General features: G+C 39.5%; 2 protein-coding genes across 5 annotated transcripts in view; one reads left to right on the forward strand and one right to left on the reverse strand.

Moving 5' to 3' along the window:
- LOC127450113 (N-alpha-acetyltransferase 60) overlaps positions 1-12,685 on the reverse strand; it is a 436,968-nt gene extending 424,283 nt beyond the window's left edge. Inside the window, exons 1-7 of one of the 3 annotated variants that reach the window (XR_007898912.1) lie at positions 12,473-12,684; positions 11,640-11,755; positions 11,423-11,552; positions 4,086-4,182; positions 3,714-3,948; positions 2,750-2,931; positions 1,629-2,630 (exon numbers count right to left, since the gene is read on the reverse strand). Coding sequence is in view for 2 of the 3 variants with exons in the window: in XM_051713913.1 (XP_051569873.1) it covers positions 2,775-2,931; positions 3,714-3,948; positions 4,086-4,182; positions 11,423-11,552; positions 11,640-11,749 (729 nt within the window). In the remaining variant the exon portion in view is untranslated. Of the gene's footprint in view, positions 1-545; positions 2,631-2,749; positions 2,932-3,713; positions 3,949-4,085; positions 4,183-11,422; positions 11,553-11,639; positions 11,756-12,472 lie in introns of those variants that run through there. The other 2 variants (XM_051713913.1, XM_051713912.1) reach the window with 2 other exon arrangements.
- Positions 12,686-14,938: 2,253 nt separating this feature from the next.
- On the forward strand, positions 14,939-17,991 carry dnase1 (deoxyribonuclease I). Of its 2 annotated transcripts, XR_007898911.1 has the most exons (10): positions 14,939-15,129; positions 15,389-15,527; positions 15,601-15,689; positions 16,503-16,583; positions 16,686-16,798; positions 16,966-17,018; positions 17,125-17,237; positions 17,401-17,555; positions 17,674-17,767; positions 17,886-17,991. XR_007898911.1 is itself a non-coding variant. In XM_051713907.1 (9 exons), exons 2-9 carry the CDS (start codon positions 15,390-15,392, stop codon positions 17,931-17,933), a joined length of 831 nt encoding a protein of 276 aa, XP_051569867.1. In that variant the 5' UTR covers positions 14,947-15,129; position 15,389; the 3' UTR covers positions 17,934-17,991. The 2 variants fall into 2 exon arrangements, 1 of the variants encoding a protein (XP_051569867.1); XM_051713907.1 differs by lacking the exon at positions 16,966-17,018 and having other exon boundaries at positions 14,947-15,129.
- The last annotated feature ends 352 nt before the right edge of the window (positions 17,992-18,343 follow it).

The following is an 18,343-nucleotide window of genomic DNA, read 5'->3' on the forward strand; positions in this document are numbered from 1 at the left end:
GTGATATTGGCTCCATTACTTACATCAGTAACTTGTTTAAAATGATTACTCATACATGTGTATCATGGCAAATAAAAAAATAAAAAAAAGTCTTTTGAAAACTTTTGAAAAGGAAGAAACATGTTTCATATCCAAGAAACACAAATATATATGACAGCACAAAAAAAGACAACAGATCCCTCTATGTAATCAACAGAAAATATGTCTTTCACCATCAGACTCATGTGCCTTTGTCTTGTCAATGATATCACGAAAGGACAGTCACAAACCGAACAGAAATATACTCAGACTTAACATTGCAGAACCTTGGTCATCTTTGATACAGCAAAGTTGCATAATGCAGTAGCTGGTTTCTCAAATAATTTTATTTTGTATTTAAATCCCTGATTCACATCAACATAACTACAGGTGCATCTCAATAAATTAGAATGTCGTGGAAAAGTTCATTTATTTCAGTAATTCAACTCAAATTGTGAAACTCGTGTATTAAATAAATTCAATGCACACAGACTGAAGTAGTTTAAGTCTTTGGTTCTTTTAATTGTGATGATATTGGCTCACATTTAACAAAAACCCACCAATTCACTATCTCAAAAAATTAGAATATGGTGACATGCCAATCAGCTAATCAACTCAAAACACCTGCAAAGGTTTCCTGAGCCTTCAAAATGGTCTCTCAGTTTGGTTCACTAGGCTACACAATCATGGGGAAGACTGCTGATCTGACAGTTTTCCAGAAGACAATCATTGACACCCTTCACAAGGAGGGTAAGCCACAAACATTCATTGCCAAAGAAGCTGGCTGTTCACAGAGTGCTGTATCCAAGCATGTTAACAGAAAGTTGAGTGGAAGGAAAAAGTGTGGCAGAAAAAGATACACAACCAACCGAGAGAATCGCAGCCTTATGAGGATTGTCAAGCAAAATCAATTCAAGAATTTGGGTGAACTTCACAAGGAATGGACTGAGGTTGGTGTCAAGGCATCAAGAGCAAGGAATTTGGCTACAGTTGTCGTATTCCTCTTGTTAAGCCACTCCTGAACCACAGACAACGTCAGAGGTGTCTTACCTGGGCTAAGGAGAAGAAGAACTGGACTGTGGCCCAGTGGTCCAAAGTCCTCTTTTCAGATGAGAGCAAGTTTTGTATTTCATTTGGAAACCAAGGTCCTAGAATCTGGAGGAAGGATGGAGAAGCTCATAGCCCAAGTTGCTTGAAGTCCAGTGTTAAGTTTCCACAGTCTGTGATGATTTGGGGTGCAATGTCATCTGCTGGTGTTGGTCCATTGTGTTTTTTGAAAACCAAAGTCACTGCACCCGTTTACCAAGAAATTTTGGAGCACTTCATGCTTCCTTCTGCTGACCAGCTTTTTAAAGATGCTGATTTCATTTTCCAGCAGGATTTGGCACCTGCCCACACTGCCAAAAGCACCAAAAGTTGGTTAAATGACCATGGTGTTGGTGTGCTTGACTGGCCAGCAAACTCACCAGACCTGAACCCCATAGAGAATCTATGGGGTATTTCAAGAGGAAAATGAGAAACAAGAGACCAAAAAATGCAGATGAGCTGAAGGCCACTGTCAAAGAAACCTGGGCTTCCATACCACCTCGGCAGTGCCACAAACTGATCACCTCCATGCCACGCCAAATTGAGGCAGTAATTAAAGCAAAAGGAGCCCCTACCAAGTATTGAGTACATATACAGTAAATGAACATACTTTCCAGAAGGCCAACAATTCACTAAAAAAATTTTTTTATTGGTCTTATGATGTATTCTAATTTTTTGAGATAGTGAATTGGTGGGTTTTTGTTAAATGTGAGCCAAAATCATCACAATTAAAAGAACCAAAGACTTAAACTACTTCAGTCTGTGTGCATTGAATTTATTTAATACACGAGTTTCACAATTTGAGTTGAATTACTGAAATAAATGAACTTTTCCACGACATTCTAATTTATTGAGATGCACCTGTATATTCAAACACTTCCCTCCAATACATTCACCTATTTGCACTTCAAAAGAAAAAAAGTATACTGCTTGGAGTGACAGGATGTAGTGCTCTAGCTAATAAAACATTTCCAAATTTAAAAGGACTGTTCACGTTTAAATTTGACATGAACAATACACATTTAGTGAGGTGGAGCGTTTTATAAAATGCTAGCCTTTTTCCCTTCATTGCAACACTACATTCATTGCCTCGATTAAAACAATCACTTTAAACATTGCATACTTAAAACTGGGGGGTTGTAAATACTGTATATGCTGTGCGTCAATGTGTTAATGCACAAACAAAACACTAGAGCACATTCATGAAAGTGACTAGATCAAAAAGTGTGCATCTTGAAGGAGATACTTCTACCATCTTTAACCCAATAATCCTCTGAACAGAACAGGCACACATTAAAAAAAATCTATTTATATTAAAAAACATATTTCTACACAGCTGCAGAATTACAAGCATGAAGTGGAGAGTTTAAAATAAGAGGGCAATCTACTAATGACAATGCATATATTAAAGTATATATATTGTACAAATATAATACACTGCTCGAGACCAGAGAGATCCATTGTCAGTCTTCACAATCCAAGCTTGATAAGTGACGGTGTGACACAGACAAATCATTCTCTTCCACCTGATAAATAAGAAAACATAAGACCATAAAAATGAAAACATTTCACGGTGGAAAGTGGTGATCTCTAGACACAGAGGTTTATTATGAAAAGCCACGAGAGATGGATGAGTCAGGCTTACCCTGCGCTGTTAGGCCTGATGATCCTCACATGGTTCTGCTGTACTCAATGCCACTCTTGGAAGAGATGCTTGACCATGGCAGAAAGCTGCGCAGGAGATTCTGTGCTTGCCGGTAAATTCTCTGAGGAATAGAGCATGGGCTCAGACTGGCCAGTGCCGAACCTATATGATGAATATAATCAGTGCTGAGCAAGTCAAGGAACACATACGGTACAGTAACAGGTATGGTACAAGTTCAAAACCACAATTATAAAAATTATAACAGGGTAACTTTGTTGTACCAACATCCCCTTAAAAGTGGGTCCACACAGCTCCCATCTGTCAGCATAGTAGGCAAGTGCAGCTCCTAGTTAATTTAATGGAGAAAGACCTAAATCCCCCAAACTGCTTTTTAACATTACATTTTCAATAACATATTTCATAACACATTTCAGGCTGGTCAATCTAATGCACATTCTAGAGGTAAAAACAAATGATGTCTCTTTCAAAAAGGCAATTCTATTCTTACAATAATTCACTGTAATCACTAAATGTTTGCTTGCTCACCTGAATTTGTTCTAGATAATAAGTCAAGACATTATGGTGCCTTAGAAGCCTGTCTTAAACCCGTTTACATAAGAGGTACATTTATACACAAACACTCCCTGTGAAGTCATTGACTGACTAGGCGGCCTTAGGTTTCGGACACAGCCTGTATTAATGCACCATGTTGCTACGTTGCTTGGCAATCTTAAATAACCTAGAATTAGGCTATTAAGCTATATTACTTGGCTTTGATCCAAACCTGCATGACTTCCTTTCTTCCTTGGAACACAAAAGATGTTTTTTTTCCATACGATGAGAGTGAATGGTGACTGAGGATAACATTCTGCCTAATATCTCCTTTCGTCCTTGGAACAACATGAGTATGAGTAAATGATGACATACAAATTGACACAAGAACGTGAGATTAACAAAAGGATATAAGATAGTCCATGGTGGATGTCCTCCATTGAGGTAGAGGACATATGTGAACCCATCCTTCAGCACTCCTCGTATAGAGTAATAATACGGTAAATAGTGGTGTTGTTTAAAGTCTCTGTTCTCATAGAAGTGAATTGCAGTGTTATTGGTGGTGAGCACATGCAGGTAGATGGCTTTACAATGGTCCTGTGCCGTGGTGGAGATGTGCTCCTTTAAACTGTCTAACAACAGAGAGCCTGAATAGAGAGAGAGAGATGGGTGACCTTCCAAACTGTTTGAATAATACAGTTCAGGCTTTTATGAAGGGAAGCATCTGCTACGGCAGAATTATTTCCCAAACGTTACCCAACTTCACACAAACTTCACCTCTCACCTATTCCATGTTTACGAAACTCCTTCACGACTCCTAAACTCAGGATGTACGCAACTTGAGTGTCAACAGGAAAGCTGGAGGCCAAGATGTCTCCATCCTGGTGGAGAGAAATGCACGCTGAGGTAGCATTATAGACAGTGGTTATCTGAAATAACATGCTATACTTCTACTTAAAGGGATCGTTCACCCAAAAATTAATTTTAGTTCACCCATTTTCTCACTCACCCCTCACAAACCCATATGACAAGATCCTTCACAGAATGTCACCATTCACTTTCATTGCATCTTTTTCCATACTATGAAAGTAAATCGTGACTGAGGCTAACATTCTGCCTAACATCACCATTGTTTGTTTTCATGAATAAAAGAAAGTCATATAGGTTTGGAACAACATAAGGGTTGGTAAATGATGACTTGGTGAACCATCCTTCTAAAAACAAAATAATTATAATTAACATAATTTCTATTTCAACATACTGAGCATGTAAAAATGCACTGACCTGACAATAAAAATTAAATGCATTGATTATGGATTTTGTTCTATTATAAATGTATTCAATAATACACTGATATATAACTTCTATAATTCCCAATGTATTATGTGTTCATTTCTCATCCAAAATACAATTTGTGAGCCTATAAAGGTAATGTAAACCTTGTTTATTGTCAATATTTTACAATAGACCTAATTCACATGAATGAAAAGAGGCTGTAAGGGATACACTTACAGTCATGCACAGAATAAAGCTCCTGGATCACTTCTCATTTTCCACAGCACATTGATTCTCAAGTTTTTCGTCAACCACTTTAAGCAACAGTACACCCCACTGAAGAGACAGTACTTCCACTGAAGTTAGTCTATTCCTCACAGCCTTATTGTCATTCCCGTCAAAATGTAAGATGGTGCTGGTGTGAATAAGGTCAAAGTACAGTCCTTCCTTATTCATGTGTGCATTAAGCATATTAAAATATATAAACTCAGCAAAAAAGAAACGTCCCTTTTTCAGGACACTGTATTTTAAAGATAATTTTGTAAAAATCCAAATAACTTTACAGATCTTTATTGTAAAGGGTTTAAACAATGTTTCCCATGCTTGTTCAATGAACCATAAACAATTAATGAACATGCACCTGTGGAACGGTCGTTAAGACACTAACAGCTTACAGACGGTAGGCAATTAAGGTCACAGTTATAAAAACTTAGGACACTAAAGAGACCTTTCTACTGACTCTGAAGAACACCAAAAGAAAGATGCCCAGGGTCCCTGCTCATCTGCGTGAATGTGCCTTAGGCATGCTGCATGGAGGCATGAGGACTGCAGATGTGGCCAGGGCAATAAATTGCAATGTCCGTACTGTGAGACGCCTAAGACAGCGCTACAGGGAGACAGAAAGGACAGCTGATCGTCCTTGCAGTGGCAGACCACGTGTAACAACACCTGCACAGGATCGGTACATCCGAATATCACACCTGCGGGACAGGTACAGGATGGCAACAGCAACTGCCCGAGTTACACCAGGAATGTACAATCCCTCCATCAGTGCTCAGACTGTCCGCAATAGGCTGAGAGAGGCTGGACTGAGGATTTGTAGGCCTGTTGTAAGGCAGGTCCTTACCCGACAACACCAGCAACAACTTCGCCTATGGGCACAAACCCACCTTCGCTGGACCAGACAGGACTGGCAAAAAGTGCTCTTCACTGACGAGTCACAGTTTTGTCTCACAAGGGTGATAGTCGGACTCGCGTTTATCGCCGAAGGAATGAGCGTTACACCAAGGCCTGTACTCTAGAGCAGGATCGATTTAAAGATGGAGGGTCCGTCATGGTCTGGGGCGGTGTGTCACAGCATCATCGGACTGAGCTTGTTGTCATTGCAGGCAATCTCAATGCTGTGCGTTACAGGGAAGACATCCTCCTCCCTCATGTGGTACCCTGACATGACCCTCCAGCATGACAATGCCACCTTGCCATACTGTTCTTTCAGTGCGTGATTTCCTGCAAGACAGGAATGTCAGTGTTCTGCTATGGCCAGGGAGAGCCCGGATCTCAATCCTATTGAGCACGTCTAGGACCTGTTGGATCGAAGTGTGAGGGCTAGGGCCATTCCCCCCAGAAATGTCCGGGAGCTTGCAAGTGCCTTGGTGGAACAGTGGGGTAACATCTCACAGTAAGAACTGGCAAATCTGGTGCAGTCCATGAGGAGGAGATGCACTTCAGTACTTAATGCAGCTGGTGGCCACACCAGATACTGACTGTTACTTTTGATTTTGACCCCTTTGTTCAGGGATACATTATTCAATTTCTCTTAGTCACATGTCTGTGAAACTTGTTCAGTTTATGTCTTAGTTGTTGAATCTTTTTATGTTCATAAAAATATTTACACATGTTAAGTTTTCTGAAAATAAAAGCAGTTGAAAGTGAGAGGACCTTTCTTTTTTTGCTGAGTTTATATACACAGTTGAAGTCAGAAGTTTACAAACACCTTAGCCAAATACATTTAAACAAATTTTTTCACAGTTCCTGACATTTAATCATAGAAAATCTTCCCTGTCCTAGGTCAGTTAGGATCACTACTTTAATTTAAGAATGTGAAATGTCAGAATAATAGTAAAGAGAATTACTTTTTTCAGCTTTTATTTCTTTCATCACATTCCCAGTGGGTCAGAAGTTTACACTGTGGCAGGGTGAGCAAGAGACAGACACAGTGGGTGTGGCGTCAAGCCTCGGAGAGGCATTTATTGGAAACAATAATAAACTTTAAAATGTCCAAAAGGGGTAATAAAGTGTCCAAGGGGGAATAGTGTTCATAATAAAGGGGGAAATCTGGCATCCTCGTGATGAACGGGGCTCCATGAAGGGGCGGGGTAGTGTCCATAGGATGGCCCTGGCACGGGCTGGGTCAGTCGGTCGCTCGCGCTCCCCTCCAAGGTCCACGGCGCGAGGGGCGGCGGTATCACTGGCGGCCTGTCTTCCCAGGCCCGTGGCAAGCGTGAGGGGAAGGCAACCCGGCATCTAGCCCGTCAGTGGCAACGTGAGCTGTTCACCCCCGGCGACTCATTAACACATCCGGGGTTCCGAAGAACGGGTCCGGCAGCGCGTCCAGCGCCGAACTCTCCCAGCTCTGGTCCTGGGCGTGCGAGGATGCCAGTGTGTGCACACATGGAGATTTGAAGCTGGCTCCCTGAGAAGAGGTGTGCTCTGCGTTTTAAAGACAGCGGTGATGAAGCATTATCCCCATCAGGTGTGCTTCATTCACCACTGACTAAACGAGGCTTATTAATTATGCACCTCTTCTCGCTCTCCCGCTCAACTCCTGTCGTGAGCCTGGCTGAAGGTTGGCCTTAAGAGGAGGGCGACGATGACAAGCCGGAGGGGCGGATCATTCCGCCACAACATACACTTTGTTAGTATTTGGTAGCATTGCCTTTAAATTGTTTAACTTGGGTCAAACGTTTTGGGTAGCCTTCCACAAACTTCTCACAATAAGTTGCTTGAATTTTGGCCTATTCTTCCAGACAGAACTGGTGTAACTGAGTCAGGTCTGTAGGCCTCCTTGCTCGCACACGCTTTTTCAGTTCTGCCCACAAATTTTCTATCGGATTGAGGTCAGGGCTTTGTGATGGCCACTCCAATACCTTCATTTTGTTGTCCTTAAGCCATTTTGCCACTAATTTGGAGGTACGCTCGGGGTCATTGTCCATTTGGAAGACCCATTTGCTACCAAGCTTTAACTTCCTGGCTGATGTCTTGAGATGTTGCTTCAATAAATCAACAAAATTTTCCTTCCTCATGATGCCATCTATTTTGTGAAGTGCACTAGTCCCTCCAGCAGCAAAGCACCCCCACAACATGATGCTGCCACCCCCATGCTTTACGGTTGGGATGGTGTTCTACAGTTTACAAACCTCACCCTTTTTCTCCAAACATAATGATGGTCATTATGGCCAAACGGTTAAATTTTTGTTTCATCAGACCAGAGGAAATTTCTCCAAAAAGTACGATCTTTGTCCCCATGTGCACTTGCAATCTATAGTCTGGCTTTAAAATGGCGGTTTTGGAGCAGTGGCTTCTTCAATCGAATCAAATCAAAATCAAATCCCTTTATTGTCACTCAGCCATATATACAAGTGCAACAGTGGGTGAAAGTCTTGGATGTGGTTCCAAACAACATAGCAGTATGACAATTACAATAAACATCTGATTTACACATAACACAGTTTACACATCTTGTTACACAACACAATATACAACTAATAATATACAATATACAGTATACACAAAATAAGAAGACTGTATACAAAACAATTACATACAATATACATTATACAGAGTTCTTCCTTGCAGAGCAGCCTTTCAGGTTATGTTGATATAGGACTTGTTTTACTGTGGATATTGATACTTGTCTACTTGTTTCCTCCAGCATCTTCACAAGGTCCTTTGCTGTTGTTCTGGGATTGATTTGCACTTTTCGCACCAAACTATGTTCATCTCTAGGAGACAGAATGCGTCTTTTTCCTGAGCAGTATGATGGCTGCGTGGTCCCATGGTGTTTACACTTACGTACTATTGTTGGTACAGATGAACGTGGTACCTTCAGGCGTTTGGAAATTGCTCCCAAGGATGAACCAGACTTGTGGAGGTCCACAATTTTTTTTCAGAGGTCTTGACTGATTTCTTTTGATTTTCCCATGATGTCAAGCATAGAGGCACTGAGTTTGAAGGTAGGCTTTAAAATACATCCACAGGTACTCCAATTAGCCTATCAGAAGCTTGACATAATCTGGAATTTTCCAAGCTGCTTAAAGGCACAGTTAACTTAGTGCATTTAAACTTCTGACCCACAGGAATTGTGATGTAGTCAATTAAAAGTAAAGCATCTGTCTGTAAACAGTTGTTGGAAAAATTACTCATGTCATGCACAAAGTAGATGACCTAAATGACTTGCCAAAACTATAGTTTATTAATTTGAAATCTGTGGGGTGGTTAAAAAAATGTATGTAAACTTCTGACTTCAACTGTAGTTTTCATTAAAAGGGATTACAGTATATCACAATCATTATTTTTGCTTGAAATTCAATAAAACATTGTTTGTTTTAAAAAAAATCTATATGGCAGTGACTATTACTGGATAATACAGTAAATTAAATGCTTTGCCAATGTAATGTACTTCAATGTAAAAGTGCCTTCAAAGACAGATACGGAGGTGAGAGATTCTGCAAGGACCGTCCTAAATCATTATGACATTCTGTCCACTAAGAGGCCCTCATCTGGTTGGTTTTTGGATTTGTGCTTGGTCATCTTTCAAGCTCACTTGAATTTGTTCTAGATCATCAGATGTGACTTTATGGTGCCTTGGAAGTCTGTCTGAAACCAGTTTCCCTAAGAGGTATCTTCATACACAAACGCTGCCTGTGAAGTCACAGACATTTTTACTAAAAAGAAGTTTAATGAACATTTGTGTCTTTAATAACAAAACAAGTGTTTTGTCCTAAACAGTCACAACCACGACAAACGACACCACATTATGTCAGTAATTTGGTTTTAAATCTTTCGTCTCTGTAGCCTCACTCAATGTGAGCATTCAATGGTCCAAAATTCTGCACCTCATAATTGTACATGGAAAAATCAAATAAGTTCTGACTGGCTGTGATTGTGCCATGTCGTGCAGCAGTTTAACATTCAGTGTTGAAAGACAAATTGCTTGTGGATGGAATCTTATTGCATTACATCTGATAAGGACATGGTGTTAAACGGACTGCTGGATGGAGAGCACATCTTTTGGCTCTCAAATACCTCTTAGCAAGCTTTATCTTTAGATTGCAGAATACATTTTGAAGAGTTTTCTGCTCTGTCACACATGTTTTGTTTTAATCCACAGAATTTGACAAAAGTCACACTAATTTGAATAACAAGTTATTCCACTTTGACTTGTTTATGGTGACCTGCTCTATATAATTTATTTTTCTTTGCCAAGTTTCACATGTATTAAAGTAAAGCAGTCCTGCCCACTGACAGCAACATGGATTTAGCTACAGTGTTACAAATGGTATAAAAAACGATTGACAATATTCTACCATTGCACAACTATCTACCGTCTGACCAACCAGCCCTATACGTATATTGAGGACTTCCGTAAAATTTGGTGATCATACAAGGTATTGTGCCAATTTAGAATTATATAGCAAGTATTCTTTAATTCTCGAATATAAGTTTTCTTGTTGTGCCATTCTCTCATTATACAGTATATTTATATTTAATATCTTTCTTCAGCTCAAGGTAATACAAAGAGACACACATAGGCAATGCAAATCATTTATCACAAGGTGTTTATTTAAAGGAATAGTTCACCCAAAAATTAAAATTCTCACATCATTTACTAACCCTCATGCCATCCCAGATGTGTATGACTTTCTTTCTTCTGCAGAACACAAGCGAAAATTTTAAGTATATTTCAGCTCTGTTGGTCATACAATGCAAGTCCAAAAAGCACAGACAGTCATAGTTAAAGCAATCCATACGACGGATAAATTAATGTCTTCTAAAGCGATACGATTGCTTTTGGTGAGAACAGATCAATATTTAAGTCCTTTTCACTATAATTGTTTAAATAATTGTCTTTAGATAATTGTTTACTTGCGCGTTCATGAGAGAACAGAGTACACGCAGCCTCTCGCATGACACAGACACTCTGGCGTGTTCACGTGAGTTTATCTACAACAGAGCGCTGTTCACAAGTTTCATTGGTTTTGCTTTCATTTGAAAATGCCAGCACGCTTACATCATGCAAGTGGCTGCATGTATTCGGTCTTTTCATAAACGCGCAATGTAGAGCAACCGGAAGCAAACAATTAAAGTGAAAAGGACGATTGTATCACTTTAGCAGACAGTAATTTAACCACTGGAGTCATATGGATTACTTTTATGCTGTCTGTCTGTGCTTTTAGGAGCTTTAAAGGTCTGATCACCATTCACTTGCATTGTATGGACCTACAGAGCTGAGATATTCTTGTAAAAATCTTTGTTTGTGTTCTGCAGAATAAAGAAAGTCAAACACATCTGGGATGACATGAGGGTGAGTAAATGATGAGAGAATTTCCATTTTTGGGTGAACTATTCCTTTAAGAGATAGCTCACCCAAAAAGAAAAATTCTGTTATCACTTACTCACCCTCATGTCATTTCAAACCCGTATGACTTTCTTTTTAATCTCCTTTTGTGTTCCACGGAAGACAGTAAGTCATAGCGGTTTGGAACAACATGAAGGTGAGTAAATGATTACAGAACTTTTATTTTTGGTGAACTATCCCTTTAAGTTATAGACAAAAGGGTCTCATACCTCTTTGTGCACTTTCGTTCTGCTTTTTATTTCTGCCACAATCATCCCCACAATTCCACCTCTAAAGGTGGCAGCAAGAGAGAAGAACTTCTTGTTTGATGTGATGTCATGATACCATGAGTCTGGATACCTATGACAAACCAATAACTGTGTGTAAAAGCCAAGCCGCTATAGAACTGTCATTTACAGGATCTATTTAAAAGGACTGAACACTCACTCAATGGGGAACCACTCTCCACAGAGCACCTTTATTCTTTCTATGTCATCTTGGCAGAGCAGGCGGAGCTTTATTTCACTAAAGGCGGTGGTAGGCACCACGTCGGTCATTCACACCTGAAAGATCGAATCAGGATTTAGAATTTAATGCTTAAAAAAGAACTATATGCATCTTGGTTAGAAAACCAGTACTTTGTTGTATTGATAAGTTAGATTTCCATGTCTTCAAAAGCACTGCAGGTGAAGGCCATAGTGGTCAGTATGGGTAATGCCTGCTCCCACTATTGCTTTTAGCAATCTTACTTTCGGTTTGCTATTGTCAACTGAACACTCATTTGTAAAGAGAAAAGAGTAGTATATGTCTAAAAAGAACACGGCTTTTGCCATATTATTTAGCAAATGACAACGCTATACTGTACTAATATCTGTCACAGTTAAGTTTGCACTATGTCAGTAACACATAAGAGGCGCTTTAATAACGTCAATGAAGTCTACGTAAATTTCAAGAACAAACCATTCAAAACACTGTTGAGAAATTTCATATACCCGCAAAAAGTAAAAACGGAACAACAACAAAATCTCTTGAATTAAGTAAACTCTCAAAGCTATGAGATAGTTTAACACATCCTTGCTGTGACAATAAACAAGACAGATTTTGTTTGAGCCAACTAAAATAATATTTTGAAGAATGACAATTAAAAAAGGTCTATAGCAGCATGACCTGGGAATACGGTGCAATAATACAATCGAAAAAGCTGTCAGTCACATTTCCTTTGATTTGTTTACAAGCTAGCATGCAGGCAACATTAGGCGAGACGCTAAATAATTCCTCACCTGCCTTATTTCAGCGCCTGGATAAACAGAAGGATATGCGACCGTATCTTTTATTGCCGTGGAGAATGTTTAATGCTGACGATAATGTGTAAATCTGTGTCCGGGATGAAGATGACACATTCAGCCAGACACTCAAATTGCGCTCTGTATTGCATTAGCATAGCCGCTAGCACTTCGACAAACTCCAGACAGCCACTTCCGGTCGGTTTCTGTCCGGAATGAGCCGAACATAGCCGAAGTTAACAAAAATGGGTACATAAGTAAATATTTACTATTTTTACCGAGTTTTAAAATATATGTGCAATACTCTCACGTGAAAACAGCTTATTATTATTTTTAATTTTAAATAAAAACATAATCCTTGTGCAAGAGGCACAATCAACACTGTTCATTAGCCTACACAGACTGGCACTGCATATTAAAATGTTGTATTTAGTACAAAGAAGTTAAGTTAATTTCGTATGCAAGGCATGGATTTCACACGTGTATTCGAAATTGCACACACACGTAGCGCCCCCTGTTGCACCGAAGTTGGATCACTGTGCTGAACGTGCTCCTAGTAAATACACTATATTGCCAAAAGTATTCGCTCATCTGCCTTTAGACGCATATGAACTTAAGTGACATCCCATTCTTAACCCATAGGGTTTAATACGACGTCGGCCCACCCTTTGCAGCTATAACAGCTTCAACTCTTCTGGGAAGGCTTTCCACAAGGTTTAGGAGTGTGTTTATGGGAATTTTTGACCATTCTTCCAGAAGCGCATTTGTGAGGTCAGACACTGATGTTGGACGAGAAGGCCTGGCTCGCAGTCTTCGCTCAAATTCATCCCAAAGGTGCTCTATCGGGTTGAGGTCAGGACTCTGTGCAGGCCAGTCAAGTTCTTCCACACCAAACTCGCTCATACATGTCTTTATGGACCTTGCTTTGTGCACTGGTGCGCAGTCATGTTGGAACAGGAAGGGGCCATCCCCAAACTGTTCCCAAAAAGTTGGGAGCTTGGAATTGTCCAAAATCTCTTGGTATGCTGAAGCATTCAGAGTTCCTTTCACTGGAACTAAGGGGCCAAGCCCAGCTCCTGAAAAACAACCCCACACCATAATCACATAATCACCTCCACCAAACTTCACAGTTGGCACAATGCAGTCAGACAAGTACCGTTCTCCTGGCAACCGCCAAACCCAGACTCGTCCATCAGATTGCCAGATGGAGAAGCGTGATTCGTCACTCCAGAGAACGCGTCTCCACTGCTCTAGAGTCCAGTGGCGGCGTGCTTTACACCACTGCATCCGACGCTTTGCATTGCACTTGGTGATGTATGGCTTGGATGCAGCTGCTCGGCCATGGAAACCCATTCCATGAAGCTCTCTACGCACTAATCTGAAGGCCACATGAACTTTGGAGGTCTGTAGCGATTGACTCTGCAGAAAGTTGGCGACCTCTGCGCACTATGTGCCTCAGCATCCGCTGACCCCGCTCTGTCATTTTACGTGGCCTACCACTTCGTGGCGGAGTTGCTGTCATTCCCAATCATTTCCACTTTGTTATAATACCACTGACAGTTGACTGTGGAATATTTAGTACCGAGGACATTTCACGACTGGACTTGTTGCACAGGTGGCATCCTATCACAGTACCACGCTGGAATTCACTGAGCTCCTGAGAGCGGCCCATTCTTTCACAAATGTTTGTAGAAGCAGTCTGCATTCCTAGGTGCTTCATTTTATACACCTGTGGCCATGGAAGTGATTGGAACACCTGAATTCATTTATTTGGATGGGTGAGCAAATACTTTTGGCAATATAGTGTATGTGCATGTCATTAATGGGATATGTTTCATCATGGTCAGTATTTTGGACATCATTATCCTTCCCTGCACTAATCCCAGCGCCCCAACAACCTTGCTTCAAAACATATAAAGCACTTTATTATACGCATTGCATTAGAAGACCTGAGCCTCCTCACAGGGTAAAGTAGACACTGTAATACATTTTAAAAGATAAACAGATGAGCTTCAAAGTGGTTTTCTACACAAAATCTTTAGACGACAAAGACATAAAACTGGAATGTATGTTGGACTGTAGGGCTATATCTTATAGGCTGTAACAATTATGGTGTATATATCATATCTTATGTATCTTATGTGAACGTTAGGCCCTGTATATCGATGCCTGTTCAAGCTCATATGGTGCAGAATGGTGGAGTTTATAATACTACAAGAGATCAACATCTTCAGTCTGCTAGATTTTCTTGATACATCTCTGGACTTCAGCATGCAAAAACAAAACCTGCTTCTATATTGAGCTGCAATAGCAAGCTACAAAAATATTCTTTAAATACTTATGTCAGACCAAACACCTGGTTAATGTTAGATTAGCTACTTAGTTATCACACACATGCATCTGTTAAATTCCCATGCAGAGGAAAACTGAGAGAGAGAGAGAGAGAGAGAGAGAGAAAGAGAGAGAGAGAGAGAGAGAGAGGTCTTTGCTTAGTACTTGTAACTAAAAACTCACCAGAAAATGTGAGACCATGGTATCCCTTGAGAAAGGGACTTCTTGAGTGGGCACTTGTTTAGGTACAAAGGTTTCTCAGTGGTGCAAAAAGGCATTCTCCCAATTCACACGGCACAAGCAAAGGCAGAACACAACAGCAGGTAGAGCTACCTTTTATTGCATAGGACAATTCTTAAAATACAGTGCTACCTAATGCATACTTATATTGGCGTAACATTAACAACTGCAATTATTAAATGGAATTTCTGCAATTGCATTTAACCAGTGCTGATATTTCTCTTAGGATATGATTCACAGCTGGCCTTAATGTTTGAATAATCCATGTTTTAATATTTCATATATATATATATATATATATATATATATATATATATATATATATATATATATTGTATTTAGAATGAGGATTATTGCTGCAATTGGTTTACTCCTGATATGTGTGCATACTGGAAACTCCTTGCTGATCGGAGCATTTAACATCAAATCCTTCGGGGACACAAAAGCATCAAATGCAACTTTGCTTGGCATCATTACCAAAGTGAGTGACTCTTATAAGCTGCATATCACAATTTCACACTCTCCTCTGTTAACCATAGCATTGTGTTCGTTAGGTCGTGCAACGATATGACATTGTGCTCATCCAAGAGGTGAGGGACAGCGATCTCACTGCAGTTAATAAACTGATGCAGAGTGTGAATGGGTAAGTTAAATACTGACTGCATTTACATGCACAATAATATTCTAATGTTAATCAGAATTTGAACATAATCTGATTATGAAATCATCATGCAAACACATTAACCTCATTGCCGTAACCAGATTAAGGTAATATTCTGGTTTCTTGAAATCTGAATCAAACACCTGACATCTGTACATGCATGATTTAGTCAGAATTTTGGGACATGTACTGTAAATACCCTAATCAGAACATCAATAACTGAACATTTAATTATGTCAAAATAAAGACAATTCTGGGAGATATTTGATACAGACAGTTGTGAAAAGTCAATATTAAAGAAACATATTTTTGGAACAAGGAGGAGACTACATCTTTTGCTAACATTTTACAAACATTGAAAAAATGACCTACCTTTTGCAATTCATCGCACGCTTGTGTATTATTGTGAAAGACATGAGTGAGAACTACGGAGTTAAACTGATTAAATTACCAAAGTGCATCATAACAAATGGCAAGAGCATTTCCAATATTTCCAGAATGGCAGGAAAAGAACATGCATGTCTTTATTTTTCAGATTATGCTGATTATAATATCACAATAGCTTTGAAGCATGTAAATCTTTTTTTTTTTTTTTTTAAGTCTTAATCATAATATGGACATAATCGGACAATGATGTGCATGTAAACTTGGTCAATTAGATATGGCTGTTCAGTATTTATTTCTTTGAAAATGAAAAACACACAAACATCTGTGATACCATAAGCCTCATATTAAGAGTGCAAATGAAAAATGTAAATATGTAAGGTTCATGTTTATTCCTGTTTTTATCATCAGAGGTTCCTCTCCATATGGGTACATAGTGAGTGAGCCCCTGGGTAGGAGTACTTACAAAGAGCAATATCTCTTTATTTACAGGTAACATGTACTGTAGGTCACATGTCATGTAAAGCAGTATAAGTACTAGATGTATCCTCTTGACTCATATCAAAATAATAATTACACTTCTTTGCTTTTAAGGCATCAGACTGTATCAGTGGCAAACCACTTCCAATATGATGATGGATGTGAATCCTGTGGGACTGATGCATTCAACAGAGAACCCTTTGTTGTGATGTTCTCCTCTAATACAGGTGAAGGTCACAAACCATTGTGAGAATGGTAGCAGTAATACAGTTAGTAACTCGCCATTCAGCAATTTACGTCCGAGACTAAATTCAATGAGATGATATTCAATAGATATTCAATTCTAATTTCCCTGAGATTAACAGCTCCTACACATGCACTATTTACCCAACAGAAATCGAAAGTTTCCCCCCTCATCAAGACCAACGGGTGCCAAAAATCACTCATGTAAAAAACTATTGGTGGAAATCACAGCATTGTTCAAATATAAAGTGAAAATGTTTATTTTTTTATATACTGTGCAGTAAAGCCTCTACTGTACTCTTTTCAACAGCTGTCCAGAACTTTGCCCTCATTCCCCAGCATACATCCCCAGAAGTCGCTGTGCAGGAAATTGATGCTCTGCATGATGTCGTCTTGGATACCAGACAACGTTGGAACACAAACGTAACTTTACACCGAGGCATACTCTCCTGAATGATCTAGTCTATTGCCATCAACTCACGCACAGCTGTTCAGAATTCACATAAGTTTGAACATAACTGAGATTGTTTAAATAAGGTGCAAACAGTATGATTTAGGGAATTTGTGGTATTTCATTTTATTTCAGAACATCATGCTTATGGGTGACTTTAATGCTGGCTGTAGCTATGTTTCGAATGCGAACTGGTCCAAAATACGACTCCGTACTGACCAAAGTTACAGCTGGCTCATCCCTGACAGTGCAGACACAACTGTCACAAACACCAACTGCCCTTATGATAGGTGAGTGGGACATCACAAAATGAATGCCTGATTTAGAGCACATCCTGTCTACTAAGTTTGCTATTTTGTTGGAAAAAGGAAACCTACATTAACTAATGACTCATATTCTTGATAAAAGGATTGTGGCCACCTCAGACATGATGAGAGGAGTGTCCCCTGGATCTGCACAGGTCTTTGACTTCATGAAAGCCCAGGGATTGAGTAACAGCTGGGTAAGGACAGTCTTTGCTTCATTGGTGGTATTATTCTAAACATTAAACTTCGAAAACTCCAAGGAAAACGGAGTAATTGTGTAGCGTTTCATCAGTCTGAAACATGTTTCTTTCCTAGGCCCTGGCAGTGAGTGATCACTTTCCAGTTGAAGTCAAGCTTCTGTGAAAGATCAAGGTTGTTTCCTCACAGCAGATACACCAATTAAATGATTGGACACTCTTGACTGAATTACTTTGATTTTAAAAGTCTTTTGATCTTAATACTTTAAAACGCTTAAAATTAGTTATGCAGAGAACTATAAATGGTGGTCCTTTGTATAAATGTCTTTATAAAACTAAAATGTAATACAAAATGTTTACTAAATAGTATAGGTAAAGCAGCACAAAAGTGCCCAGCATGTAAGGGAAGTCCTTCAATACTGTTCTTTGTCACTACACAATTCGCACACTTTCATTTGTGTTACGTTATAGTTTTGATGACTTAACTATTATTTTAAAATGTGGATTGTAAAAACGATGATGATGATAATTAAGAATGAGTAGGTGCATCCACACTTTTGACTGGTATTGTATATC

The sequence above is a fragment of the Myxocyprinus asiaticus genome, chromosome 13 (genome assembly GCF_019703515.2).
Source record: "Myxocyprinus asiaticus isolate MX2 ecotype Aquarium Trade chromosome 13, UBuf_Myxa_2, whole genome shotgun sequence".
Taxonomy (NCBI): Eukaryota; Metazoa; Chordata; class Actinopteri; order Cypriniformes; family Catostomidae; genus Myxocyprinus; species Myxocyprinus asiaticus.

Bases quoted from the DNA above. Each gene is read 5' to 3' on its own strand.
- dnase1 (XM_051713907.1), top strand. From the start codon at position 15,390: ATGAGGATTATTGCTGCAATTGGTTTACTCCTGATATGTGTGCATACT. The intron at 15,690-16,502 runs GTAAGTTAAATA...TTTTATCATCAG, and splicing joins CTGATGCAGAGTGTGAATGG to AGGTTCCTCTCCATATGGGT. The intron at 17,238-17,400 runs GTAACTTTACAC...ATTTTATTTCAG, and splicing joins GACAACGTTGGAACACAAAC to AACATCATGCTTATGGGTGA.